At 47.0% G+C, this 27,795-nt stretch overlaps 1 protein-coding gene and 1 long non-coding RNA gene across 2 annotated transcripts; both read left to right on the top strand.

Annotated features, from left to right (window-relative positions):
* Window positions 1-2,364: 2,364 nt before the first annotated feature.
* LOC142584313 (uncharacterized) lies at window positions 2,365-4,642 on the top strand. The gene is made up of 3 exons (XR_012828754.1): window positions 2,365-2,448; window positions 3,698-3,760; window positions 4,554-4,642. It is a non-coding gene; the product is annotated as an uncharacterized LOC142584313 (long non-coding RNA).
* LOC142584312 (uncharacterized) lies at window positions 4,637-10,638 on the top strand. The gene is made up of 2 exons (XM_075694459.1): window positions 4,637-4,783; window positions 9,428-10,638. The coding sequence occupies exons 1-2, from the start codon at window positions 4,755-4,757 to the stop codon at window positions 10,482-10,484; spliced, it is 1,086 nt and encodes a 361-aa protein (XP_075550574.1). The 5' UTR covers window positions 4,637-4,754; the 3' UTR covers window positions 10,485-10,638.
* The last annotated feature ends 17,157 nt before the right edge of the window (window positions 10,639-27,795 follow it).

Below are 27,795 nucleotides of genomic sequence, written 5' to 3'. Positions count from 1 at the left end.
TTTGAGACTTTGCGACTGCTACTTTGAGACTGTTGCCGTATGCGTCACGTCACGTACTAGCTATTTGTCTCCGTGCAAAAGTGCGCCTGTTTAACCTCCCCCAGCGCCGCTTCCTTCATGGCAGCTAGTGCTTTCAGATGCCTCATCGCCTTCGGTACCGGTCTATTTTATCAGGCACACCACTTTCTGAATAGACCCAGGTCCTAACGGAACAGGCATAATACTCGTGTCATTTCCTGAATGACTACAAAAAGTTAATCGTCATGCCATCATCGTCCACGTCAAGTCATCATCGTGCCGTCCTCTTGTCATTGTCGTTGCACACACATTCGCGTCATGCGCAAAATTTCTCGCCCAACGCGGACGTGTTGCGTCATCTGGTAAGACTTTGCAGAATCCCGAAGGATGCCAGATTGTTACCTACCTGCAAAATGTTTTACATAACGTCGATTCACACTTATTGTGCTTGAAATCTACCCAATTTCGTTTTGCACGCATATTGGTTCAGTCAAGAAGCCTGCACAAATCACAACCAATGCACGGCTCGTAAAACTAGCGCCTCAGCCCCATTTATTAGGGAGAAATTATCCGTGATATACTGACTTTACATTTGCTCGGTGCAGCTGGTAAGACGCGTTCTGAAGCTGTTCATCACATGGAACGGCTTCGCCATCTTCCTACTTTGGACCACTTCATGCGTGACTTCAGTGCGGAGTACTCTCCTGCAAGTAAGTGTGAGAGAGTATCTGGGAAGAGTGAATGGCTGGAAGTGAGGGAAAATGGGAGACAGTGCGCGAGCGAATCGGTGAGTCCGTCGGTCAAGTAAGCGACCGAGCCGATCCAGTTCAGTCTTGCAGTCAGATGGTCAATTATTGAGAACTACTTCTTGGCGGAGTTGGTATTTGCTGAAAGACAGAGGCTCAGGTGGACCCATACACAAAAAAAAGGTTTATACCTTTTTGGTGTGTCTTGCCAGCGGCAAATATCTCACAGATATGGAAGGCTGTATTTTTTTATGAATTCGAAGAAGCAAAACTCTATTGCCAGGGCATCTAGATAAGAAGAGTTGAGAAAATATGAAAGCGGAAGAAGCTGCGCTGTACTTGACACACTGCAAATACGCCGAGGTTCGATTAGATTCAAACGAGCCTCACAATCATTTCTCAATCATTTTTCAATCATTCGGTACAAGGGTGCAAGCTACAGCTGGGATGATCTAAGCAAGAGATCTATGCACCTGCGCCCACCACTGTCAGAGCTTTGCCTGCTTAATCTCAAGCATCTCGAGCACCACAATATTCCCCGTAGCCTTCAGTGCAGTACCGTATTACTCTGAATGATGAATACCTACGTATACTTGCGTGAACGGCCTACAGTGGGTTTCTTCTGCTTCATTTAGCATCATGGACACTTCAAACCTCCACAAACCTCAGATAAACCGTGCGCACTGCTCCTGGGCATTGAAACGTGAGAAATTCAATGTAGAGTTTATCTCCGTAGCCTTCAGTGCAGTACCGTATTACTCTGAATGATGTTATACCTACGTAAAGTTGTGGTGAACGGCCTACAGTCGGTTTCTTGTGCTTCATTTAGCATCATGGACACTTAAAACCTCCGCAAACCTCAGATAAACCGTGCGCTCTGCTCCTGGGCATTGAAACGCGAGAAATTCAATGTGGAGACTACGAGATGCTCGGAGAGAGCTTCGTTTTACACACCACCTGCACTGCCCTCCTGCACTGTGTTCACTCCACTGCGTCCTTGACGAGCCACGCACATTAGATCGCCCACGGGAAGCCCCGACACTGAAGGCTGGGGGTTTGATAACTCTTAGTTGCTTTACGGGGCATGTGCATGCAAGCAATGATTTCGTGATGTCTGTCGTGTACTGACGACACACAAAATGATCGTACCACAGATTTCTGGTACGATTTCACTCGTGAAACAATGGTAGTCAGGCGCCATTTGCGGTGGCTGCGTTGCCGTGCGACCCAGAAGCGCAGCCAAATTCTTCCTTTAAATTTGTCGATCGGAATTCCCTGGACAGTGCTCGTACACGTCACGGAGACACCACCAAAATTCATGTACTTCTTGACCCGAGTCCTTTCCAAGAAGTCTTGAACACTCTTGTTCACCCACACTGTAAGATGCCGCAGCCAGCTAGTTCGTGCACGTAGTCGAAAAGAGCATGATCATTTCCAACATTCTGCGGACTGCAAGCACGGTATTGCCTCCTCATTCTTTACACTCTCTGAATTTCGGTTATTTGCATTTAAGCACGCCATCGCTTCATCAACTAAGAAAGAAAATTGAGAATAAGTATGTTCAACTATTCAAAATGCCTTATCGTTTTACTGTTATCAACAGGTTCGACCCTATGCTCGAAAGGGCAACACAAACGAAACACCTGAAGCCAACGTCACGCCAGGTGCCCTGATAGGCTTGGAGGTGAGTCAGCCTACAACACCCTTGTATCATGTCGTAAACAGCATCCCTACAAAGGGCCAATAAAAAATGAAGCTTGAATTTAAAAGGCTAGTTGAAGGCCATTTTTCTTTCTTATTTTTCTCATTCTATACGAAAGGCTCCTATTATGCTGAAGAGAAGCAGCGATGTTCAATACTGCTACACCAGCAACGTATATTCACCAATTATCTCCCTCATTCTTGAGATGAAAATAAACTGATTTGATTTGATTTGATTTGAAGTTGTTTCTCTAAATCTCGCACTTATCGAATAAATAGTACACCATCATTGATGGACCTGGCGTTCGGCTGCCTAAAAGCACTACTCTGTATAAGTTCTCGATAGGGCGCTGCAGCGCACCCCCGAGGCAGGTCCCCAGAACTGGGACTGATGTAAGACGTTAAACACAAGTCCGTCATTCATCATATACCCCGAATAAGGCACAGGTCAAAGAGGGACCACCGCAGCCTTCAACTGAGGCTCCCAATAACTGCCTCATCTGCGAACTTCCTAATACGTGTTTTTGCCTGCCATGTTCAAATACAGAAAAAGAATTCTTGCTCCAAGGAAGCCAGAAATCCAAGTCCAGCAGTTCAATCCAATAAAGACAAAAGTTTACAGCTTCAAGTGATCAAAAGTCAGTGAACAAGGAATATCACTGCAGCCGACCTTTCGACGAGAGTTATCTTCGTCAGAACAGCAATTGCCGACGACACATCTTTTCAGAAGTGGTCACAGTTTCACAGGGGATCAGACAAACGAACTGTTGTGCAGACAGATCCTTTTTACCTTGAATTTCAGGCCTTAGACGAAAGTTCATGGCAAGAATTCATCAAAAATGTTTTGCGAAGAATTTCATAACACGAGAAAAGACCTGCGCAGTTCTTTTTCTTCCATCAATTTCAGAAACATGACATAACTTTATTTCGCATTACACAAGCATCAGCAGTTCGGTAGCTCGAGAAACACAGAGCAAGTAGCAACCACACCGACATTCCAGAGAAATGACTGGAAGGAAAGAACAGAAAGCAATCTTTGGAGCTTCTGTCTCTATTTCGCAGAATTTCGCAATCTGACAATTTCACTTGTCACAAGTCTCCTCATCACTAATAAACTTGCTTCTCACTTGAAGAAAGCGGAAACAGTTCTTCTTGTCCTAAATTATAGCGCAATGGGAGCGCGCCTTCAGATTGCAAATAAATTAAGCTTAAGCTCCTCATTGTCATTTCAGGCTGAAGGACACGTTCACTTTTGGACTCCGCTGGCTGTCTTCACGACAGTAGCTTTCATCAGGGTGAGTCCTGCGCTCATGCTCTTATGAATATTGATGCGAAAGCGTCAGATGTCTCACTGAGCGGAAAAGCTGGCCTACTGCTATGTTAAACTGGAAGCATAGCGCGGGAACGACGATCGACAAAGACAAGACAGGACAAGCGCTAACTTATCGTTTGTTTTGGCTTGTCTTTGTCGATCGTCCTTCCCGCGCTATACTTCCAGTGTAACTATGTATTACCAACCAGCCCAAGCCTAAACTCTTCTGAAGACTACTGCGTACGTAGCGGCCTAAATTCCCAATAGCTGCGACGCCACGTCACAAGCGCGCCTCGACAGTGCACAGCAGGAGTACGGGACCGCGAGCGCGCCAGGTGTTGCCTGAGGGGAAAGTGCATGTTGGGATGTGTACTTGCGCTCTGATAATTCAGAAGGCACGTGTGTAAAATCCGTCAGAGTTTACAATGAAATCTCCGAGGACATATCGTTGATTATTTTCGCATGCTTGCAACAAAGGCAGAACAATTACCGTCACATTTAGTTTTCATTTAGTTATGCGAGAATGTTTGAGCACGCAATAGATATATCACTCGTATGCCTGTCAAGAAAAATGTCATTGCGGATATTCCATAAATATTTTGGAATGTCTAACACGGATATCCTTGCAATGGGACCGAAGATATGTCGATGTGATGAGTGGAGGCACCCCATTCCTTGACGCATGCGACAGGACATGCGCATCTTAATTGGGTGTCGCCCGAATATCCGCATTAACTTGGGGCACCATTCATTTGAGACTCGCGCTTTGCGCGTAGGTCGTCGTCCTGGTGTATTGTTTCGTGGGCTACCTGGGCCTGCTGTCGGAGGCCGCCAGCGACAGCGTCTTCGATGCGCCTATGGACGCCATATTCAGCTCGAGTGCTTCTTTGTCGTCAGTGCGGCCATCGTCCTCCACATTGGCTCCGCGCGAATACAGGACTTCTACCAGAAACCTGTCCCACGCCTCTACATCGCAGATGGCTCAGACGAAGATTAGTGACACACAGTGAGGGCACCGTATTACTTGCGCCTTTGTTTTGATTTGTTTGATTTTTCAGGTGTCACGACTTTTACCCGCAGTCACAACTTTTAGCCGTAGCGTCACTACCGGAAATGAATATCTCTCTGTGGACCAGGGCACTGTATCTCTTTCCGTTTTCGCCGTGGTATTACTTACTGTGCCGACTTACCTATTATTTCTGAAATTTTTTACTGTGAAGCCGCTACTGCAACTATAATCGCTCAGAAACGTTATATGGGTATTTTCACGTTGTTCTGGGAGAACCGGATCATTCACTAAGTTTCTATTTTGGGGAAATGAAACGCATGTTACAAGTTATATTCAGCCATGTTAAACTCTAGGCAAGTGCTCGAAAGCTTATGTGGCCGTTATCTGCATTCGGAGAATGCAGATAACGGCCATATAGATAAGTTTCCATTCGGTGAAAATGGCGATTATGTTATTAAGTTAAGTATGAGTGTTGCAGAAATTACAAGACACCTATTTGATTTTTCTTAATTTAATGCGCTTAATGAGGTTTACTCAATGTCCTCGGTGGATTCAACGAGGCACCTCCATCATGTATGGCGGAAATAAGGAGCAGCGTGTGATGTGTAGTAAAGGTTAACAGTGTTTCGGTTAAAGGGCCCCTCATCAGGCCGCATAGCAAATTTCGGTTATAAGCTGCAAGTTGTTACGTGTCCTCTAGGGAGCGTTCTGCCGCAAAAATTTTTCAAATCGGTTCATTAATAGCCGAGGTAGAAATATTTCAGTGCCGCGAACCCCTGGTTTCAGGAGGCGAGCGCCACTGCCAAGGAACACCCTCTCTCCGCTTGCCCTGTCTAGCCTGCGCAAGCGAAATTACTTCCATGAGTTCTCCCAACCCACCGCTCACGTGACGAATGTGTCACGGGCCCCGCTTTCATTTTTTTTTTCTCATCGCTTTTTTGCGGCGCGGCGCACTTCCGCTGACGGCGTTGCGCGCAAGCTGTTACGATTGTCTCGTTACGCGCAGCGCCCGATTTTGCGCGCTGTGCACGAGGACACATGACTAGCGGTATAAAGCTGTGCTACACGAATACTGAGACAGACACAAGCGGATGTCAGAGCATAATGCCGCGCTGGAACATGGTAGAAAATGACATAATTTCGGTGTCCGCGCGCGCGACTGCACGACGTGGCAACGAGCAGACGAAACGGAAGTGCGGTGCTAAGTAAAACAAAAACACGTAGACATTCACTTTGTATGTTTTATTATTTCCCTACGCTTTAATTCGTGTATTCAAGCAAGAGATTACACAAATAACAGATTTTGCCTTGAATAATTCTAGAAGTCACGCGTCACTACGAGCCGTCGACGTCACAGCACAAACACAAGTACGTAGGCGCACTAGCCCGTGTACGTCACCATCCTGCTTGAAGCGCGGCGGCCGCGAGAAGATCAAATGGCGTTCGGTTTGAAATTTCAGAGCTTTCCGCGGCGCGTAGCGGTGTGATACGTAGCAGAAACGATCGTTAGCGCGCATTGTATGCTCTGCACTTGTCAGCTCAATATCGCCAGACCTGGTGAGGGGCCCTTTTAAGTGTGGTGTTTTTAACAAATTTCTTATGCAGAGCTAAAGGTGTTTTATAGGGAAGGGCTATTATTGGAAGTGTCTAATACGAATTGAACATTTCACATTAATAATTCATATTCTTATTCAAAGAGGAACTACTCGCTATTTCCCAATATTAAAAAAATACCAAATATTTCGCAACAACTGTTGTGTTTCCTAAATAATGTATCGCAAATTATCAGAAGTTAAAGAACGACCAAAGTTACCGATGAAATGCAGAAACAAAAATGGTCAATGCGAGCCCTGTCTCAGCTTTTTTGGCGGAAGCCTACATGAGAACCCGTGTCTAATGTTTATATTCTGTCATTTATTGTTTTTGGCAGTGTAGTCGTGTAGCAGTTTTATGTCCGTATTTTGCGTTACAACCACCGTTGTTTTGCTTGTAACTAACCCTTTCACATGTGTATACAACCCGTAAGTCCCCCTTGACCGTTTTTTTTTTCTTGTCTTCACCTGACTTCGTAACTTCTTTCAGCAACTCTTTATTTGTCGCTTCTAGAAAGCTACTCATACAGCAGGCACACATCGTAGGGAGCTTGTTTCCAACCAGGCTCTAAATGTGGTCGACAGGGTTATTTGCGGAGTCAATAACAAATTAGCAATCTTGTGTTCAAAACTGATCATTATTATGGGATATAGTTAGCTGACTTACACTGCAGGCGTAGTCAGTGTATACGCGACACCTAATTATACTGGAATAAGTAATCCTGCTGTGTCTAATAATCCTGCTGTGGATTGCGTCTGTGTTTGGCTATTCAATACACGATTCGATATTTGTTACTTACTATTCGTATTCGATTTGTATATCTGATATTCGCCCACCTCGAGCGTTTTACGAATGGTGTGGAATTTAGCTACCTGTACTGCGCGATAATATGACTGCCGCCTATATGAAATTCGTGAAAATAGGGGAAGACACATTGTAGTTTATATGGATGTGAATGTTAATGCGCGCGCATCAAATAGAGCCTTTGCGAAAGAAATGTCTTAAGCAAATATTGGTAAGTGATATATTATGAGGGCAACGCTTTAAATTGGTGTGTCAGCGGTTGCATTGTATGCGGGCAAATTCTAATGTGTATGGTTTAACTACACGAAACTGCGAAAATTCGACTGCTCGAGTAAAACAGTTTATATGGAAGTTGGGCTGCGATTATGCGAACTTGCACGACTCTGCTGTCCATATTACACGTCAGGGTGAAGGACTTTGAGGTCACTTGTGTCACTCGTTTCGTATGTCCTCGACCTGCAGGTTGTGAATGGTGCAAGTGTCACTATCACAACATGCATCCATAGCGGTCACAGTATCGTGTATCTTTCATAATGAACTCAGGGAAACCATAGTAGATCGAGTTTCCTCGTTAGCATACACGAAGCTCACTTTCGTACTAAACAGGCCATCAGGACGAAAAAAAACTTTTTTTTGTGACTTCATTCACGGTAAATTGAGAGTTTCGCGAAGGTAGGCACCGTGCACGTAGAGCTCATAGGTTTACTCATATCCACACTTTGTAATTGCTACGTATGGTAACTGAGCGAGCATCTGCGAATCCCTCGATTAGCCATCCTGGAGCGGCCACGATGTGGGACGCTTTTTCGACGTTTCGACGTGTGGCATCACGAACCCCCGTTCCGAACATTATGTTATATCCCAGGTCCACTGCAATAATGTAACGACTGAAGTGCCTTATACCTGGTTTCTGGTGGCGAAGCGGATGTCCCATTTCTCGCGTTTACGCCTCGATCTTAGGTCTGTACGCGATCAAGCGCCATAACATAATGTCCCAAGTTCACCCAGTAAAGAATTTACAGTTTAGTCAGGCTCTAGGCCACCGTGCCTACTTTATGCACCGTCCTGCCCACGTGACTATAGTCTTATGGCTAGCATACTCCAGCAGCATTGCTTTCACACAAAACAAAGAAACTCGATCTTCATTCTAGGCCCTTTAGCTTATTTTGTACGCCTGGCGAATAGCGTTCAGGTTCCCTATTTCTAAAACACTCTGATATCTCGATCTTCATTCTAGGCCCTTTAGCTTATTTTTATACGCCTGGCGAATAGCGTTCAGATTCCCTCTTTCTAAAAACACTCTGACATAGATGCGCCGACTGCGGTAGACTCTATGCCGAAAATAATACATCGGACACCTAGGTTCCTTGTGTGTTGCCGCTAAATAGATAGTAGCTAGTGACACATTTTCCGAAGGGATAAGGAAGTTAAGAAATTGATACTTGTTCACTTAATCCTGAATAGGAACTGTGTTGTTTAACGTAACATTAACTTGATTATACCAGATAACTTCCATCCTTTCCGGCATTCGATCCCGGCCGCGGCCTTGCCATTTCGATAGGGGTGGAATTGAAAAATTCTCGTGCACTGGGTGCACGCTAAAGAGCCCCAGGCGGTATCCGAAGTCTCCCGCTACGGCGTACCTCATAGACAGATTGTTGTAGCGTTGGCACGTAAAACCCCCAAAATTCAACTTTAATTTTAGCCTTTTTTTTTTTGTTGAGTGGACACCTTTGATTTTAAAATTTCAGCCCGTGCTTCTTGCTTCACTGCCTGATAAATGGAGAACAGTAAATACACCTACAATTAACACACATGTGAGCCCCTCTTGTCCACGCCTTTCTTTCTCCGTGCCGTTCACGTACTTAGAGCGCTTTAAATTGTCTTTGTAACATCGGTGCCGATAAACACACAGCTGCAGACCATTATTATACACGCAGCTCAATTACCACGCTATGGTTTCGGTTCCTCAACGCTTCGCATTTTCTCCTTATTAGAGAGCTTTAGATTAGTGGGACGCAAGCGCTGGGGCCCCCTAGCGCTTGGGGCCGCGGTAGTGCGCATGCCCAGACCCCTTTGCGCATGCGCAGTACTGTAGCCCCAAGCGCTAGGGGGCCCAACGCTTGTGTCCCCTTCATCTAAGACTCCCTATTCTCGGCGCTCCTCCTTGTACCTTGCGGAGGCCCTTGCGTACCCTGCATCTAAAACTCTCTATCTCAGGCCTCCTACTTGTACCTTGCGCAGGCGCATGCACGTCGAGACCGCATCCACGCAGCATCGAAAGCCGAAGCGAGGGGTCGTCGTCACGCCCACAATGAGTTCGCTCAACGACGGGGTTGCGCTGCGATTGGTGCCCGGTCCAACCTTCAAGAGGCCTTCCTACGTGTGCTCTGTGTCGCCACCGAACATCCTACAGTCGACGCGTGTCGACGGCGTACGCTCGGACGAAGACAGCCCGTCGGCCACGGGGCCGGCGAGCTTCGACGCCATTCAGGCGGCCACGCTCGCGTCCATCTTCGGAACCGCGCGCTGGAGGCTCGGTGGAACGCGCCAGCCGTCACTCGCAGTTCCGTCCCTTGGCGCATCCGGGAACCGCTCGCAGACAGACGTTGCCAAGACGCAGTCGGTTGAAGCACCGCAGGCGCCCGTTGGCGAATTGAACCGCAACGCTTCCCGCAATTCGTCGCCGACCCACTCGGAAAATGACGTTGCGAAGACGGCAGTTGTGGTGGCCGCCGAAACGCCCCTACCATCGCCTGCTGGCGAAGCGGCGATTGCCGCAAAGCCTTCCCGCGAAAATGCGAAGAAACACAAGCAACATGAGCGACGCAGTAAGGGTAGAAGCATCGCTTTCGGCAGCCACTGGCGGCGCGGCGGTAGCCCCGCGTTTGAAAGCGGTGCTGCGCCCCTTAAGCCTACAGCCACCTCGCCCTCCAGAAAGAAGCGTAGTGATAAGGGGATGGTTCCTCTCGACGACCACCCGTTCGCTGTGGACGAATCACAACGACGGGCCGTCGATGAAGACGATGTCCACGGCAGCAGTCCTACGCCTGGGAGCGTCACCTCGATTGAAGCGAGCAGTGAAGTGATGGGGTCGATGATAAGTGCCAGCAGGCACGTGGCTTCGCCTTTAGTAACTTTCTCTTTTCGTACGCCTCCATCTTCGGTGGCAGCCACGCCGGCAACGCTGGAAGACGTTGCTCAGTCGTCCGAAATCTTTAACCGTGCACGTGGTGCGTTGATTGTTGCGCCACCTGTCGTAGAGAAAAGAGAGCAAGCCGTGCAGACCGACATGTGTTAGAACGCGCTAAGAATCCGTGGTTTTTATATATCCTTAGAGCATCAAAGTAATATATTTTGGGCGCGCTTTTTTCCTATCAGACTTTTTCTTTTATTTTATGGATGTGAATAGTTGATCCTTTAGAGTAACCATCATATCGTAAATCACCGTATCTTTATCCGCATGTTTCTTTTTTTTTTTGCGCGGCTTTTTTCACTTCACAGTGCTCTGGAATATGGACACTTTTTGCCGTTGAGATGTCAAGCAGATAGTCCAACCATCATATCGTAAATCACCGTATCTTTATCCGCATGTTTCTTCTTTTTTTTTTTTTTTGCGCGGCTTCACAGTGCTCTGGAATATGGACACTTTTTGCCGTTGAGATGTCAAGCAGATAGTCCAGGGAACTTTTGCTGCAGCTGTCTCGCATATTTTGAACTTTCTGGCGCCTCGTACAAAAGAACGTGAGACACTTTCTTTACCCCCGGTATATTTCCCTTAATCACATGCTGATTCACGTCATTCTCAATGTGCCACGAAATTCAGCACCTCCTCTTCGTATTTTTTTGTTGAGGAACAGAATACGTCACTTGCGAAGACTGAATTAATTTAGTGCATTTTTGTGCATGCCTAATCATCGGCTAGCTGTATATTTCTTGCCAGATTCAATGGCTACCAACGTTCGTCCTAGCACAGATAGACCAGTTTCAAACGACTATGAGCAGGTGTCTTCACAAAATTGCTGCTTTGAACTTCGTAGTGGCTATGACCTGATATTCAGCACCAACAGAAATAGACAACACAGGTGAAGTCGCCGTCACCGTGCACAATCATGTTTTCCTCAAAGAGGAGGGTCTATGCGGTGTTTATTCATTCCTGTTCACCGTAACATTGTGGGCATGTTAAGCCCTATGAAAAAAGCCTGCTTCACAATGCCAAATTTGCAGCGCGAGAATCGGCACGAGAAGAACATAAACGAGGACAAACGCTCATCCTCGTTTATGCTCTCGCCGTCGTCTAGACTGCGGGCTGTGAATCTGCATCATGGATCACCCAAATTTAGCACGCTCACTCACATGCTTCGCGATGCCTCTGCTTGTGCATTAATTTTGAATTTCTTCTTGCCATTGAAGCCTGCAGAGGGCATTAATTTCGAAGGTTTAAGGATTTGAAGCCAAAACATTATATCACCCATTACACGAAAATCTGTCGGCGTGGCCGAAAGGTGGTGCCGAAAACGGTCGACGGCGCAAAAAAGAAAGGCACGTCAAGAAATGCTCGGATTAACGTCAGATTTCTCACGGAGGTTCTTGTACCCAAAATAAACTAATGGCATTGAAAAGAAAATTTCGTAAATTTCGCTCTGGGTGGGATTCGAACCCGAACCTCTGGGGTGCAAGACGAGCACGCTTCCCCGGCGCGACGGCAGCTCCATGGTTCTGGCTGACAAAAGATGTACCTAGTGCGTGCGTCATCGGTCACATGACGGCGCTGCCAAGGGAGAGAAGGTGGCGCCAAGTCGTCTGTGTATAAAATGAGTATGAAAAAATGCGCAGTTCCGCTGGAAAGGCAAAGCACCGGTTGCGATAGCAAAGTAGTTTATAGTTGTACGAAGTTAGTAGTTTTGTCGGCCTCATAAACTTGTAAACATTCGTTTACTGACTAAATTAACAATGGATGAATGTGTAAGCCTGACTCAATGAGGACGTAGAAAGAAATAGACACACGGAGACAGCGCTGTCTTTGTGTGTCTGCTTCTTTGTACGTCCTTGTTCAGTCGCGCTTACACATTCTATCATGGGTTCAAACCAACTAGCCCGTCAACGTGTTTTAACTAAATTAACCAGCACGGTGTCACGCGCGCACAGGTAAACATCAATACACATGGCTCGATGACAGCGGAAACGGTGAAAATGCTGGAGTTAGGAATCGCAGCAGCAGCCGCGAGCCAATTGACCTCCGTGCATCTGTCATTTCAACGCGTATGAAACGTCGAAAGCACAGAGCATACGAAGCTACCGGCAATAGGCGCACTCTGCAAACATCCCAGATCGCCTTGAAGATGAGGCACGAACAGGCGCGCACTTTAGCCACATCATAGTGACAAGCCGCTTTGCAGACGCACGAACGCCGGCAACACGACCCCATGGCGTCCGTCAAAGGCCTCTACTACGGCGTCCGCCATTCGCGCGACCAATGCGGCAGAGAACGCCGAGGTTGTTTTCTCTCTACGGAGCGGCGGGCGCGGAGGACATCGAGGTATCAGTGACTCTACACCGAGGCACCGTAGGTAGCCGCCGGAGAAGAGCGCCCCTCCTTCCTCGCCATACACCCCTGCCTCGCGCCCCACAGGAAAGGACACGCATCCGGGCCGCGTTCCTCACTCGCGCACGCGAGATGGAACCGCATTCGCCAGCCCACCCTCACAAGCTTTCACTCATACGGAATCTCACGGCGACAGCGACGGCAGAAGTCCGCCTGGAGTGTCCATATAACTGCTGTCGCAATAAAGACATTAATGTCCAACTGAACGAACTGAGCGCTCCTTCGGGTGGAGAACTCCTCGCCACCAAGCGAATGCGTTGAGACGCTTGGAACGTTTGGATTTGACCTTACCGAGACGCATTTAGAACGCAGGCGAGAGCTTGCGCGGACAGAACAACATTTCACCAAAGCGACTATAATGCTTTCGCATTCCCACACGTAACCAGTCCTAACCCCCGCATTCAGAAATGCATCTTAACTTGAAGCTCATGCTTGACTTGATTTAAATGACGCCTGTCGTCAACGCGCCGAAGTAAACGCAATTAGCATCCTAGGCACGTTCACGCCAGGCGTCACTGAGATGAAGTCAAGCGTGGGCTTCAAGCTAAGATGCATTTCTGAATACGGGGGTAAGTGTCTCTGCTGAATTTTTATTGATCTTATTTAATAAATACGGGCACGAACAAGGGACATTCATGTAATATATGTGCAAATAAACGGGGACTTGCTTACAACTAAATCATCTATGGCTCCTTCCACTTTGGTGAGGCGCAGAGGCCACTCCAGACGCTTTTGAATGTCTTCCTCTAATTGCTGCATGTTTGACAAAACGTCCGTCCTGAATTCTTCTGTGACGTCTTTGACAGTCCCGAATAATTTGCTATAATGATCAAGAAACGCCTGTTCGATTTTTTGAGGTTGGCTCGTGATCTCGTTCTCGTGTCGAAGCATTCTGATTTCATTTCACCTCGCGTACGTCTTTTCATCAGATAAGGCTCGTTTTGTCGGTGTCTCACCTAGCCACGACCTTTCAGCTCGTGCCCTTATAACTGCTCCTTTGAACTTCTCTTCTTCAATAAGCTCAAGCTGGCTTTTCAGTTCTTTTATTTCTTTTGTTCGGCTCCCAGGTCTCTCGCTTTCAATGCTGTATCCTCGCCGGACCTGCAATAAAGTTTACTCCTTCACTCACTCACTCACTCACTCACTCACTCACTCACTCACTCACTCACTCACTCACTCACTCACTCACTCACTCACTCACTCCATGTTGTTCAAAAAATCAAGCTCGTTTTGCATTTCATTATCCTTTTTCCTTTTATTAAATTTCTTTTTAGTGGCTTCTTCTATAGCACTGATCTTCTTGTTTAAAGTTCTCCCATAATTATAGCACGTTGTCATCTTCAGCCTCGATGCTGCACGGCTCTGGCTTATTAAAGGTGTGCCTAGAGAAAAGAAAGGAAGGAGAAATACAGATGGTTACCCAGGACAGAAAGTTCAGCTTGCTACTGGGAAACGGGTGGGATTAGAGGAGCTGGTAATGTGCTCTAGCCTTCTGCTTACAGCTTCACACGGAACCGAGCTACCGATACAGCTCGAAGGATACTAGCACAATGTGTAAAGGCACACTTCAGCAATTCAACTAAGCTTGAACATGGTGTTCGCACCATGAAGCGCGCAGCTGACTTGTTTCGAAGTCGCCATCCGTCGTTTGCCGCCGTTGTAAACATATAGAGCAACGCAGGGTTGATATCAGATAGATAATGATGACATGTGCCTATAGGGTTAAAAAAAATTAAATCATGGAGTTTTACGTACCAAAACCACGAGCTGATTATGAGGCACGCGGCAGTGGGGGACTCCGGAAATTTGGGCCATCCGTGCACTTAAGTCTAGATACACGCGTGTTTTCTCATTTCGCCTCCATCGAATTGCAATGGAGGCGAATTAACTCATCGAATTATGAGTTGCGCTCATAACAACTGCGACTGCCCAGAAATTTTGTGCAAGCTTGATGACGCTCGTTTGATGATTCGTCGCCACCTACTCAAGCAGCATCCATGCAGATCAGCGCGTCGCAAATGGAACGTTCCCGCCCAGTGTTCGCGGTCGAGGCTTGCCTCGTCGCCCTAGAGCACAACTTCTCAAGCTGAGGGTTGGTTGCTTGAACGTGCACGAACGTTTATACAGACAAGGGCGTGTGGCAAGTCCATTGTGTACGTCTTGTGGCTGCTACGAGACACTTCAGCACCTTATATTTGAGCGTCCCGCTTTCAGTGCGCAGCGCATGTCGCTAGTGAGAAACTATCATCTCCTTGGCCTGCGGTGTGCGAAACTCGAGGAATGTTTATACCCCAGTGGTTGTGCGTCTAAGCGGGATCAGGCCCATCGCGCCCTACTAAACTTTATAGAGTTAACTAACTTAGGTTCATGTTTGTAGCGTGAACATTCAACATTCTGTAGTAGGGTGACCTTCAGTGACCAGCCGTACTGTGTGTGATCTGTACTGCGTTCTAACTCTTCTTCCTTCGAAGATGGGAGGTGGCGGGTTCAAACACCTTGTATTGTATATTGTGAACCGACTACCGGTGAAACCGTGATTGCGTGCAGCTGTACTTGGCGTCTCATCGTGGAGCGCACAATCAGCCGCATAGCGAACTAGCCATGGATGTGATTGATAATTGTGGAGGCTGTTCCGACGCGGCGTCACTTTAATTCCGGCTGCAGAGTCGAAACTCAGCAGAACAACGTGCGTAGTGTACTGTGTTCTACTTTATTGTTTAGATTTGTCCTGTTTCTCTTCCTTTCCTCATCCCGCCCCCCTCCTTCCTATCTTCCATTTCTGTGTTGCTGTCACCTCCCTTCAGAAGAGTAGGCAGGCGTTGTGCCCCTTCCCGGTGGCAGTTGCCAGCCTGCGCCTCGCTTTCCCTTTCCTATTAACTGTGTATATGTGTTCAAAACAAATAATAATAATAATCGAAATGCAGCCGCTGTGAACAGGATTCGATCCCGCGACCTCGTGCTTTGCAGTCCAACACCATAGCTACTAAGCAACCACGGCGGGTACCAAAAGCATTTCATGCTTGATACAAACATAACCTGCCGAAACACTTACCATATGCACAACCAATGAGTCTGCGCGCCCAACAAAGTACAATTAAACCTCGATAAAACGAAGTCAGTAGAATAGGTAATTTGCTTCGGTATATCAAAATTTCTTTGTATTGAAATTCGACCTTTTACGTAGATAAGTACAGTCGCCGATCAATTTTTCTTACAAGGGGCCGCAAATTTTCCGAATTATCGGGCAATCGAAAAAAGCAGATTTGAATGAAAACAATTCATTTTGTTTAACATGGGAGTCGGCAACGAATGATACGGTTCATGCCACGTCGACGATATCATCATATCGGTGGTACGAATTAATCGAAGCCAGCCGCACTATCGCGTCCACTCCACCCCCGTGGCTGATGGTGTCACTCGCACTGGAAAGGCGCTATCATGAGAAGCGCCTGCAGCAAGGAGCGAATGCTTGGTCTGCCTCTCGCTTCAACATGGTATCCGAAATTCGAGATTACGCAACCTCCAATACTAAAGGCGTGTGAAAACAGCTTACATGATGCCACGCTGTCTCGGCACGCCCACTATTTGCACCCGCGGCAGATTACACCTAAAGCAGGGTGTGCGGCTGGGTATGCGCTCAGCCACGCTTACAGCCAAGCGCAGCCATGACGCCCCCCCCCCCCCCCGGACGCGCGCAAACTTACCCCGCATTTCCTCGCCCCCTCGCGCGCGCTTGATCGCATTACCGCGAGTTCGCTGCTCCCCCCCTCTTTCGCTTTGCTTGAGCAGGTAGGCGGCACTCGTAAAGCCACCAAATTTCTTACCTCTCCCTGGCACACTTTCACTCGCACCTTCGCACCTAAAGTACACAGTGCGCAGAACGCGATAGGATCTTATCCCACTTGGTCTCTATATGAAATATCACGCTGCCCCGCTTCGGCGGCTAATTGCTCTTGTCGCGCGGCGCGCGATTTGAGAGGTGCGTTCGCAAGCAACCACTTGTAATTCAATCATTTGACCATCTGTGTCCGCCAAAATTCGCATTTATTGTCTCGGTATTTCATTGCGGTGGCAGTGAAATTTCGTTATATTGAAATCGCGTATAAAGAACTTCGTTATACTGAGGTTTTAAATACATGGTGTTCTATGGACAAGAGATAGTGAAAAGTTAAACTGTTCAATAAATCGATAACTTCGTTATTTCGAAGTTCGTTATATCTAGATCTAACTGAACAAAATATGTGACCAGATCTATCATCAGCCCTTGCAATAAGTGCAGGAATTCATCTCCATAGAAATTGCACCTATCGTTCGGAACTGTAACGAAAAATTATGAGTGGCTTTGCTGTCGCAAACACCAGAGACCAGCAGAGCTGGGGAGGTATTCTCTAGGAGTCAGTCCATTTAGTGGACTGTCCATGTCGGCGACTGCTGAGTGGCTGGAGCCGCTCGGCTCCTTCTCGCTCGTACAGCTGCATCCAATCAGCAGCGGTCGAAATCGACAGTCCACTAGGCAGACTCTTACAGATACACCCCCCCCCCCTCGGGGAAGGCCAGTAAAGTAGTGCCAGTAAATAGTATCTTTCAAGTAACCAATGTTCCAAAAGACTTATTTTGCATAATTAATGGCTGCAAAAACTAAACCGTTGTCACACCACATATACACACGCAGACACAAAACTCATTTGTGGTGGTTTCAAAGGTTACCAATTGAAATTACGACCGAAATGTGAGTAGCCTACCACAATGACCCGGTTGTGGGCCGTTGAACCGTGTTTTAATTAGGAGGCCCACCATTTCTGCTAACTGGAAAGGCTGGATTTTTGACCCTGGAATACTTTGTTGCAATCTTCTACAGGCAAGTGGGGCTTCCAAGCAGAAAGTTGGTCGATGAGATCGCAGCTACAGAACTTCCTTCGTCGTGCTACCTCAGGGAAAGACGGAGCTGGTTACACAGGGATTGGTGGGATCAATGGTTTCTAGTACTCTGCTTAAATTAAAGCAAGACATCAACAGTGTAAAAGAAATTGTGCATCAAAATTATTATTCTATTAAAATCAATTATAGCACCTAGGAGATATCCATTAAGGGAGCACTCAAGCAAAAATTTTGTGCCCCACTTTTGTGTTTTTAGGTAGTTGCTGATCCCACAATTATGACATGGATCCTCGATTGCTTTAGCTGCACAAATAATTATTACATCACATTTTACGCAGCTAGATTAAAATGTAAGTGCAGCACCATTTTATACGTGAAGGAAGACACTATTCACATCACCGAAAACATAGTTCGAATTCATGCGGTATCGCAAACAACTCGAGCACAAGGTATTTGGCTCAATGCACTAGTCGACAGTGGTATAACGACCTTGTCACTAAAAGCCGTGAAATTTACCCTTCCGATTGCGAGCTTCTCTCTGAAATGCAGGAGAACTCCGTCCACTGTTATCCTGTCGAGTGTTGGATGATTTCTGTTTTCGAAGCATGATCAAAGTGTATGCGTTTACGTGAGTTATGCCTGGTACTATGAGACCGCCACATAGAGAATTGGGAACATGAATAGATTTCTGTTTCACTTACAAAGTCACACTACACTTCGTGCATGTTTTGAGCAGTAACATTAAAAGGTAAGATATTAGGATTTCTAAATTATTAAACAGGTAATTGAAGCTCTGTAGTATAATAGTTAGTGAGTTGGCAGCTATCCATTCTTGGTACGAAAATGAGACAAAAAGTTTGTGACATACTCCTAAAAAAACTTAAGTGCTCTCTTGTCAGCACAAAGACAAACAACCTGATCATCATTGTTTTGATGTGAAGTTTACATCGGATTTCTAAATTTCAGGAGGGAAAGGCCATTTTCCTTAGTGACAAATAGCACAACATAAATTTCCCTTTCTCAATGCTGAAATCATTTAAAGGGACACTAAAGGTTACTATTAAGTCAACGTGGACTGTTGAAATACCATCCCAGAAACCTCGAAACGCTTGTTTCGTGCCAAGGAGAGACTTACTTTAAGAGAAAATGCGTTCTGAAGCGTCCGCGTACCTCTAGCGCAGTTCAAATCACCCGCCCTCCGATCGAGGAGTACTGACATCATGGTCTCATAGTGACGTTGCGCCATCGGTGAGTAGAACGGCGTCCGCAGACGGCGCTACGGCTTTTCTGTGCAAAACGCAAAAGCGCGGCCAGAAACAGAGCCAAGACAGAGCCGACAGCAGAGCGAAAGCGGGAGTATTGTGGCTAGCGGAAGGAGAAACGCGCGACCATATGCTGGTACTTCATTCTATGACGCAAACTTCGACGCTCGTCGCAACGGACCCTGACAACAACAGATTGGCTCGCTATGGTGGGCCCAACTTCAGCGATTTGAGCACTGGCGAGCGCGACCTGCTGCTGAGGGCTCGCGCTGCCGACGTCGTTGCGTAATACGACGGCGGCCTCGACAGCGGCTCTCCGGAGCGGGAAAGCAACGAGGGCTTCCCACGACATCACATGGACGTGGCATTCTCGCTGCTTCTTCCAAATGAAAGTTTCGCGAGCCAGCAGAACCCTCACAGCACGACGCGATAACGAAACTACTGAAACTTCAAAGCGTGAGCGGCGCAGAGTCGAGCGCGCAGAGTCGAGCGAAAACGAAACCTTTCGACTACCCATATTACTGAAGGGTAACGTCAAAATGTTATTTTTTCTTAGAATCGAATAGACGTAGACAAGTAGCATTTTTTCCGTCTTATAGTCGAATGAAATGATATTTTTAATACGAGTAGTTGAGTATTAGTAACACAAATTATGAAGAGTGCTTTCGTCATCGGGCTAGTACCGGAATGTCGCTGGGGGGTCTCAAATCATGTCATGCATTTACCTCAATTTCTCGGTTACTAAAGCTCTGTTCGCGATTATATTGACGCCTTAGACGTTCTAGAAGATTGCTCTACCACTTTAACTTGAGTTTCTGGTAACCTTTAGTGTCCCTTTAAGCACGGTAAGTTGGCAAGATAGAGTTCAGACTTATAACTAATTAAGAAGCTAGAGGTTTTCGACCAATAAATGCAAGCATAGCCCACTTTCATATACGCCAGAAAACACAGTAAGAATTCTATGCAATTCATCATCAGCAGCAGCAGCAGCCTGTTTTATGCCTACTGCCCAGGGCGAAGGCCTCTCCCTGCGATCTCCAATTACCCCTGTCCTGCGCCAACCGATTCCAACTAGCGCCAGCGAATTTCCTACTTTCATCGCTCCACCTAGTGTTTTGTCGTCCTCGATTGCGTTTCCCTTCTCTTGGTACCCATTCTGTAACCCTAATTGTCCAACGGTTATCTAACCTGCACATTACATGACCTGCCCAGCTCTATTTCTTTCTCTTGATGTCATTTAGAATATCGTCTATACCCGTTTGCTCACTGATCCAAACCACTCTCTTTCTGTGTGTTAACGTTATGCTTAACAATCTTCGTTCCATCGCTGTTTGCGCGGTCCTTAACTTGTTCTCAAGCTTCTTTGTCAGTCTCCGAGTCTCTGCCCCATATGTCAGCACTGGTAAAATGCACTGATTGTACACCTTCCTTTTCAATCATAATGGTAAGCTTCCAGTCAGGAACTGACAATGCCTGCCGTATGCAATTCAACCCATTTTTATTCTTCTTGAATTTCCTTCAGATGATCAGGGTTCCATGTGATTAATTGACCTAGGTAAACGTACTCCTTCACAGACTCTAGAAGCTGACTGGAAATCCTGAACTCTTGTTCCTTTGCCCGGCAATTCATCATTATCTTTGTCTTCTGCATATTAATCTTCAACCCAATTCTTACACTCTCTCTGTTAAGGTCCTCAATCATTTGTTGTAACTCGTATGCATTGTTGCTGAATAGAACAATGTCATCGGCAAACAGAAGATTGCCGAGATATTCGCCGTCGATCCTTACTCCTAAGCCTTCCCAGTTTAATAGCTTGAATACTTCTTCCAAGCCCGCAGTGAATAGCATTGGAGAGATTGTGTCTCCCTGCCTGACCCCTTTCTTTATAAGTATCTTCCTGCTTTTCTTGTGTAGAATTAAGGTAGCTGTAGAACCTGTGTATATATTTTCCAAGGTATTTACGTAAGCGTTCTGTATTCCTTGATTACGTAATGCCTCTATGACTGCTGGTACCTCTACTGAATCAAATGCCTTTTCGTAATCTATGAAAGCCATATAGAGAGGCTCATTGCATTCCGCGGATTTCTCGATAACCTGATTACTGGCATGGATGTGATCCACTGTAAAGTATCCCTTCCTGAAGCCAGCCCGCTCCCTTGGTTGACTAAAGTCCAGTGTTGCCATTATTCTATTTGAGATTATTTTGCTAAATATTTTATATAATACTGGGAATAAGCTAATTACCTTATAATTTTTTTATGCAATTAAGGTTATAAAATGCATCCCATTTACGTTTGATGCGCTGATAGCAGTTTTGTCAGCCTGGCTGCCGCTGTATTGATAGGGTGTGACAGCATATTAGATCACGTTGGGTCATTCTTAGCCGCGTCTGAAATTTATAAAACACGGATCAGCTGATGCAGGTTGCACAAACGACCACTCAAATAGAATAGCTAAATAATAGCACATAGCCAGCACAGCCTTAAGCTGCACTGGCTTATGTAAAGGAAACAGTTTAAATGCGATAGCCCACTATTTAACAAATAAAATGGACCTTGTTATAGTCTCTTGTTTCTTGTCTCAAATTTATTGTCATTGCTTTCTCTCTGCAGCCAAATTAACCATACTTCAAGCTGACATTCCATGGCATCTATGAATCAGTTCATCCAATGTTTTCTTCTTGCAGTGAGAAAGGTAGAATGTCATATGAACAGTAATAGCTTACACAGAAATTCAAATGTGACCTCCAAATGAAAACAGCTGCTCCTGGGGAAAAAAGATTCATATTCTCGGAACAACAAAAATGAAAAACGATGGAGACTGCACTGACTACACACTACTCTGTGACAACACTGCAAGCGACCCAGCTGTCTCGACAGTCTCATGGGATAGCGCAGCGCAGAAATCATTCAGTAAAAACAGAATTAAGGCCAACTGATAATAAAGGTAAATTACTTAAACAGATTTCTTAAAACAAGTTATACGCATTCAACAAAAACAATACACGCAAAAGTAATCTAAAGTTTGCCATGATTTGCGAATAGGCTTTATACATCTTACACAGGAACAGTTAAACGAGTCACTCATTACTAAATTTCTTAACCTCGAAATCACAAGTTTCATTAAGCTAATGTGTGAAGGTGATATATATTTTTTTTTCGCTCAAGATAGCATGTCATGCCCGTCAGATTTTTGAACCCCATTAAAAGTTCAATTTCCGTGAAACGTTGCATACGTACGCTTATGAGTTTCTGGAGATTTTTACTCCCTTGTGGCTTCCCTTGAGACAGCATCATGAGCTTCTGCTCTTTACTGTCTTCACTGTACAAAAGAGGTCTCAGCTGCAGGCGGTCATTACCTTCGGCGACCACACTTTTTTATTGCCTGCCGTTGGTATTACTTGCATTGCTTTCATGTCTAATAGTGGAGTTAACACACTTCCGTGGGCTAAATTTGGGGCCATTAGCAGCTTTTCCCCCATTTGGGAGCTCAACGGACAATATTGAGGTGACTTTCATGCCATATTTTCGTGGTTTCTCTTATTTTTCTTCTGCAGTCGCTGCCTGCGTGGGTTCTTCAAGTGATCGTGCTTTAATACAGTGCACGCATAGCAAAGTTAGAGTGTCACGTAGTAGTGAGGGTGAAAAAACAGCAGCTAAACTGCCAATATCTTATCTAACTTTTTATTGGGCGAACCTGTGCCCAGAAAAGCAAGTGATACACTCGAAGCACAACGATGGAGGCGGAAGTATGGGCGATTGTCTAAATTTGATCAACGGGTCAAGCGCGTCGGCTTTTATACATGACTTGTCGAGTGTTCTAGTGTAATCGCTGGTGCCTGCGTGGTTTCGGGAAACTGCTACACAATTCGTTTCGCGCATGCAATCTGATAATAGAAGGTTCGACAAGGACATACACAACAGATAGAATGAATTATAATATACGCTTAAGTTCTAAATCATGAGGTGCGTCTTGCGCTGAGCGATAATTAACGTTTAACATTTGTTAGCAGGTGAACAGCGGTCACCGGAGAAAGGTGAGCAAGCACACGTGTCAATAGTATCGCAACCGCATATCGAGCCGGTAACGGAATTTCACCGCACTCGTCGTAGCCTCAAAGCCAGTACTATATTCAATTTGCAAAGAGGCAAAACAGAAAAAAAAATGCTTCTGACAAGCCTAAAAATAAAGCTAGCAATCTGAAAAAGCCTCCGTCAGTAACTGCATGAACGCGACAATCCGAAACATTAACTGACGTTCATGCCATTCAAATAGTGCAACATCATTCGCAGCAAAGTAGAAACCCTTTAATCATATAATAATATCACTTACCGAACCGAAATAAAGCGGTGTTGTTGCTGCCGTTCTTGCAAACACGATCCGAAGTTCTCCACTCGAAAACTCCTATCACTTTAAGTAAGCGAAGAGCACGAAGAGCACTGCCACAGCTGCTGTAAATTTCAAAATCAGCAAAAAAAAAAATGATCAGGAAGCCACGAGACGTTCATTTGAGGGATCCCCAGCCGTTTTTGCGCAGGCGCGAGTAAGAGCGGACGTGAGAGAGAAAATCTGGGAGGCCAGCCGATCTCATACACATCTGGCACGCGCAGGCATCGGCGAGCCCCAACCCACGGACCAGACCGGGTTCTAGCTTTGGTGTCCCCGTTGTCGATTTGGTGTCCTGGAGGCGCCGCCAGTAATGCTAAATAATGACCCGTTGTTTCAATTAGTAAAAAACACGACTGAATAAAAAATTGGAGGACGCTTAAGCTTCGCCTTCAAGAGTGGAACGCGACAGCGTTCCCATCGACCCGCCAAGGGGTGTAAGACAAAGCGCTACAGCGCAGGGATCACTTACGAGGCGCCCCGCATCGGACTTTGCGCCCTGTTATGTTTGTGCCTTGGGATTTGCCTGACGCGAGGCCAGTGCTGTGGTGTGTCGACCGTGGAGGCAGCTTTTATCCCCACATGGTGCCCGCTTCGGGCACATGACGACTAAGTGCACGGCTTGGGTGTCCTCGCGGCTGCACGGCGTCAACGACGGAAGCGGCCGCCGGCTCACCGACTGCTATTCGGCCCCTCCTCGTGCGGACAGCAATGCACCCCACCCCCTCCTTTGTGCGGCGGCGCCCAGGGGCAACCCTTTTAGCGACCACCCAAGGACTATGTTTCGACACCTTGCCTTGCAGATTGTTCCCTTTGTCGTATGCCGGGCCATTGAACTTGCCCGGCGCACCATACCGACCGACCGCCAGATTGGCCTGACGACGCAGCGCGGTGCCCGGAGGCGCCGACCACAGAAAGCGGCGTTGGGACCACGGGGGCTGCTCGGACCCTCTCTCTCTCGACCTTGTTCGTCCTTAGGGACTGTCTGGGGAATCTGGGGACGGGAAGTGTTATTTAAGCAGCTTGGAGCTGCTCGGTTGGTCTCTCCTGATATCCACGCCAACTTGTACATACTGTATAAAGAATTCTTCGCCGAGAAAGCTCTCCTCGTCTCTGACTCTGCGTGAAGTGGGGTCAAGACCTCCTGCCGGCCACGCATACCTCGGCACACGCAACAGCTGGATGGCGAGCGGTGGGATCGAGCCTGAAGTATGACGGACGACAGCACACCGAGATCACGGGAACGGACAGCTTAGGGCTGGTGAGTGTTGGCTTTGCTCTTTTGAGTGACCAGGCTGACGGGATAGAGGTGTAATCCTAGTCGCTGGTAGGGACCTGCCGCAGAAGCGTGTGTTTTGGTACTTCTGGGTAGAGGTCGAGGCATTGTCACACCAGTGTTCCGTGATGGATCTCAAACGGTTGCTTAGAACTCAGCTCATATCCCTTTGCGAGGAGCTAGGCGTTGAAGTTCAGCTTCAAATGACGAAAGCAAGTATCATTGAAGCGATTGAGAGCACGGATCTTGCGAAAGAGGAAATCGTAGAAATGTGGAACGAAATCCTAAGGCGCAAGGCGGACGAGCAGAAGCTAACAGAGCTTCAGATAGAGAAACTTCGACTTGAAGTCGAGTTGAGAAAGACAGGTGTGGTTCCGGAATCAGAGGGAGCAGGTAGACATGACCTTTATGATCTATCTAAACTTATGCAGCCCTTCAAGGTTGGGCAAGACATAGGCCTGTATCTAGTAAATTTCGAGAGAACTTGCGAAAAGTCAAAATTTGTTCGCAGCACTTGGGCGCGGCGCTTGCTTAGTTTGTTGCCCTGCGAGGCAGCAGATGTGCTTGCGAGGTTGCCTGCGGATGATTCTGACGACTATGATCAGGTAAAAGAGAGCCTATTGAAGCGGTTTCATTTGTCAGCAGAGGCATTCAGGCAGAGATTTCGAAGTCTGAACAAAAGGCAGGGCGCGACTTTTGCTGAGTTTGCTTATGAGTTAAAGGTAAATTTGGCCGAGTGGTTAAAGGGCGCCAAAGCTTTTGGAAGCTTCGAAAAGGCGTTAGAAGTGTTTGCCTTGGAGCAGTTTTATTCAAAGATGCCAGAGGCAATGAAACTTTGGATCCAAGACAGGGATCGTGTCGAGTCGGTGCAGTCAGCCGCTGACCTGGCGGATCAGTATGCCTCACGCAGAGGAATTAAAGAGGAGGCTACGATCGCCGGTGCGGTGGAAATGAGAGGCTGGAAGGGTACAGCTAAGCCCAGTAATGGGAAGGATGCTGCGAAAGAAGTGGAGCCGAAGGTTCACGAGCAGCCGGTAGGGGAACAAGAGAGAGAGATTCGTGAGAAACGTTCACAGAAGAGCTTGTTCGAAGAACGGAGGCCGGTGACGTGCTTTAATTGCAACGAAACCGGTCACATAGCTGTCGGCTGCCGCAAACCAAAAGTTGTGTTCGCGTACGTTTCTGACACGCAGATTAATGATGAGCTGCTCAAACCGCACCTGTCTAAACTGCAGGTGAATGGGAAAAACTGTAACGTGTTGCGGGACAGTGGAGCAACCATTGACTTGGTGCACCCAGATTATGTGAAGCAGGAGCAGTACAATGGCAAATGCGCTTGGATAAAGCCTGTGTTAGAGGACATGAGTGTCTGCCTTCCGGTCGCAGATGTGGTGCTCAGCGGGCCGTTCGGTGAAGTGTGTGCTGAGGCGGCTGTTTCTAACAAGCTGCCGCCGCAGTACACTTACTTGTTCTCTAACCGCACCGATCGCTGACTGAGGGACCAGGGTAAAGATTGGGTAGAGGGTAGCGTTCCGGCTCTAACGACATCTAAAGCGCGTGCCTTGGCTGCTAAGCTGGAAATGAAAGAACGGGATACCGACGTGGAAGTAAGCAATACACTCGGCGATGAGTGCGAAATTAAGCCAGAGAACCCTTCAATATCTGTGAGTAGTGAGGGAGAGACTGTTAAGCATGAGAGAGTGATTGCAGAAAATACAGAGGAGAAGGCTGTTAGGCAGTCAGGCAGAACAACCAGTCAAACCAAGTTAGAGAGCGCATTGATGAAGGACACCGAATATGTCGACGGGTTATTTGCCCTGCCGTGCTCTAGCTCACTAGATAGCATGCTAACAAAAGTGACGAGTGAGGTTCTCATTAAGGAGCAAACAGTTAATTTGGCTCTCAACGTGACGGAGGAAGTGGCGACAGAAATTTCGTGCCTAAGTGAAATGAATGAAATTACGGGTGCGGAAGATGTGATGAGGGTAGCTGCGTCTCAGGAAGCTTTGACAGACATGCGATTGGCTGATATAAATAACCTGGTAGAAGGTAACATGGATTTGTTTTCTCAAAATCCAGGAGAGACGGAGCTGATCGCACACGACATAGAACTCACATCCGAGACTCCAGTGAAATCACGAGCTTACAGGACGGCACCGAGACAGCAGGAAATGCTAAAACGAGAAGTTGAGCGGAGGCTAGAACTTAGAATAATCGAGTCTTACGAGAGCTTCTATGCTTCTCCGCTCATTCGTGTAGAGGTCCCGGGTAAAGACCCACCACCTTGCATTGATTATAGGAGGCTGAATGCGACAACCAAAGATCAGATCTGCCCCATTCGCCAATATTCAGAACTAGCGGCTCCACTGACCGATGCTCTAAGAAAATCGGCTCCTGAAAGAGTAATTTGGGATGACGCCAAGGAGGACGCGTTTCAGGGGCTCAAAGCGGCTCTCTCGGCTTCTGCCGTGCTGCGTGCACCGAACCACGACCGACCCCTCATTGTAAAGTGCGATGCAAGCAATCGTGGGTTTGGGGTTGTGTTGTGTCAGGAGGGTGACAATGGTGAAGGGCACCCAGTGTTATGCGCGAGCCGAAAGCTCACAGTACGAGAGAAGGCCTGTAGCTCATCGGAAAAAGAAGGTGCATGCCTTGTTTGGGCATCTCAAAACCTAGCCTGCTACCTTTACGGAACGACATTTGTCTTTGTGACTGATCATTGCCCGCTAAAGTGGCTGGCTCAAATGTCAGGCAAGAATCCCCGATTGTTAAGGTGGAGTCTAGCACTTCAGGAGCTGGATTTCAGCGTGCGCTATTGAAAGGGAGCAGCTAATGCCAATGCTGATGGTTTAAGCCGCGCCTTTTGGTTTATCTTGCCGGCTTGTACTAAATTTCTTTTGGCTGCAACTGTATACTTTGTTTATTTGCCTTGTGAAGAAGCGAGAACACTTGTGTGACTGCCAGAAGTTAACGAAGTATAGGAGTTTTCACTGTCAATGTCAGCTTGGTCGCTTGGGGAGTACGGCTTGCGCTGCCGAGCCAGTGGTTTCGTTCTACGTGATTTAGGAGAAAATGAAGAGACAGGAGGCGAAGCAGATCTCTTCCGTCGAGCAGCTGAGACTTCTCACCGTACGAGATCTTCCCCGTCGGCGGAGGAGCTGTTATGTTTGTGCCTTGGGATTTGCCTGACGCGAGGCCAGTGCT

The sequence above is a fragment of the Dermacentor variabilis genome, chromosome 6 (assembly GCF_050947875.1).
Source record: "Dermacentor variabilis isolate Ectoservices chromosome 6, ASM5094787v1, whole genome shotgun sequence".
In the NCBI taxonomy this organism is placed as follows: domain Eukaryota; kingdom Metazoa; phylum Arthropoda; class Arachnida; order Ixodida; family Ixodidae; genus Dermacentor; species Dermacentor variabilis.
Note: the sequence above shows the minus strand (reverse complement) of the source record. Positions and strands in the feature narration are given on the sequence as shown.

Bases quoted from the DNA above. Each gene is read 5' to 3' on its own strand.
- LOC142584312 (XM_075694459.1), top strand. From the start codon at position 4,755: ATGGCTCAGACGAAGATTAGTGACACACA. The intron at 4,784-9,427 runs GTGAGGGCACCG...TACCTTGCGCAG, and splicing joins ACGAAGATTAGTGACACACA to GCGCATGCACGTCGAGACCG.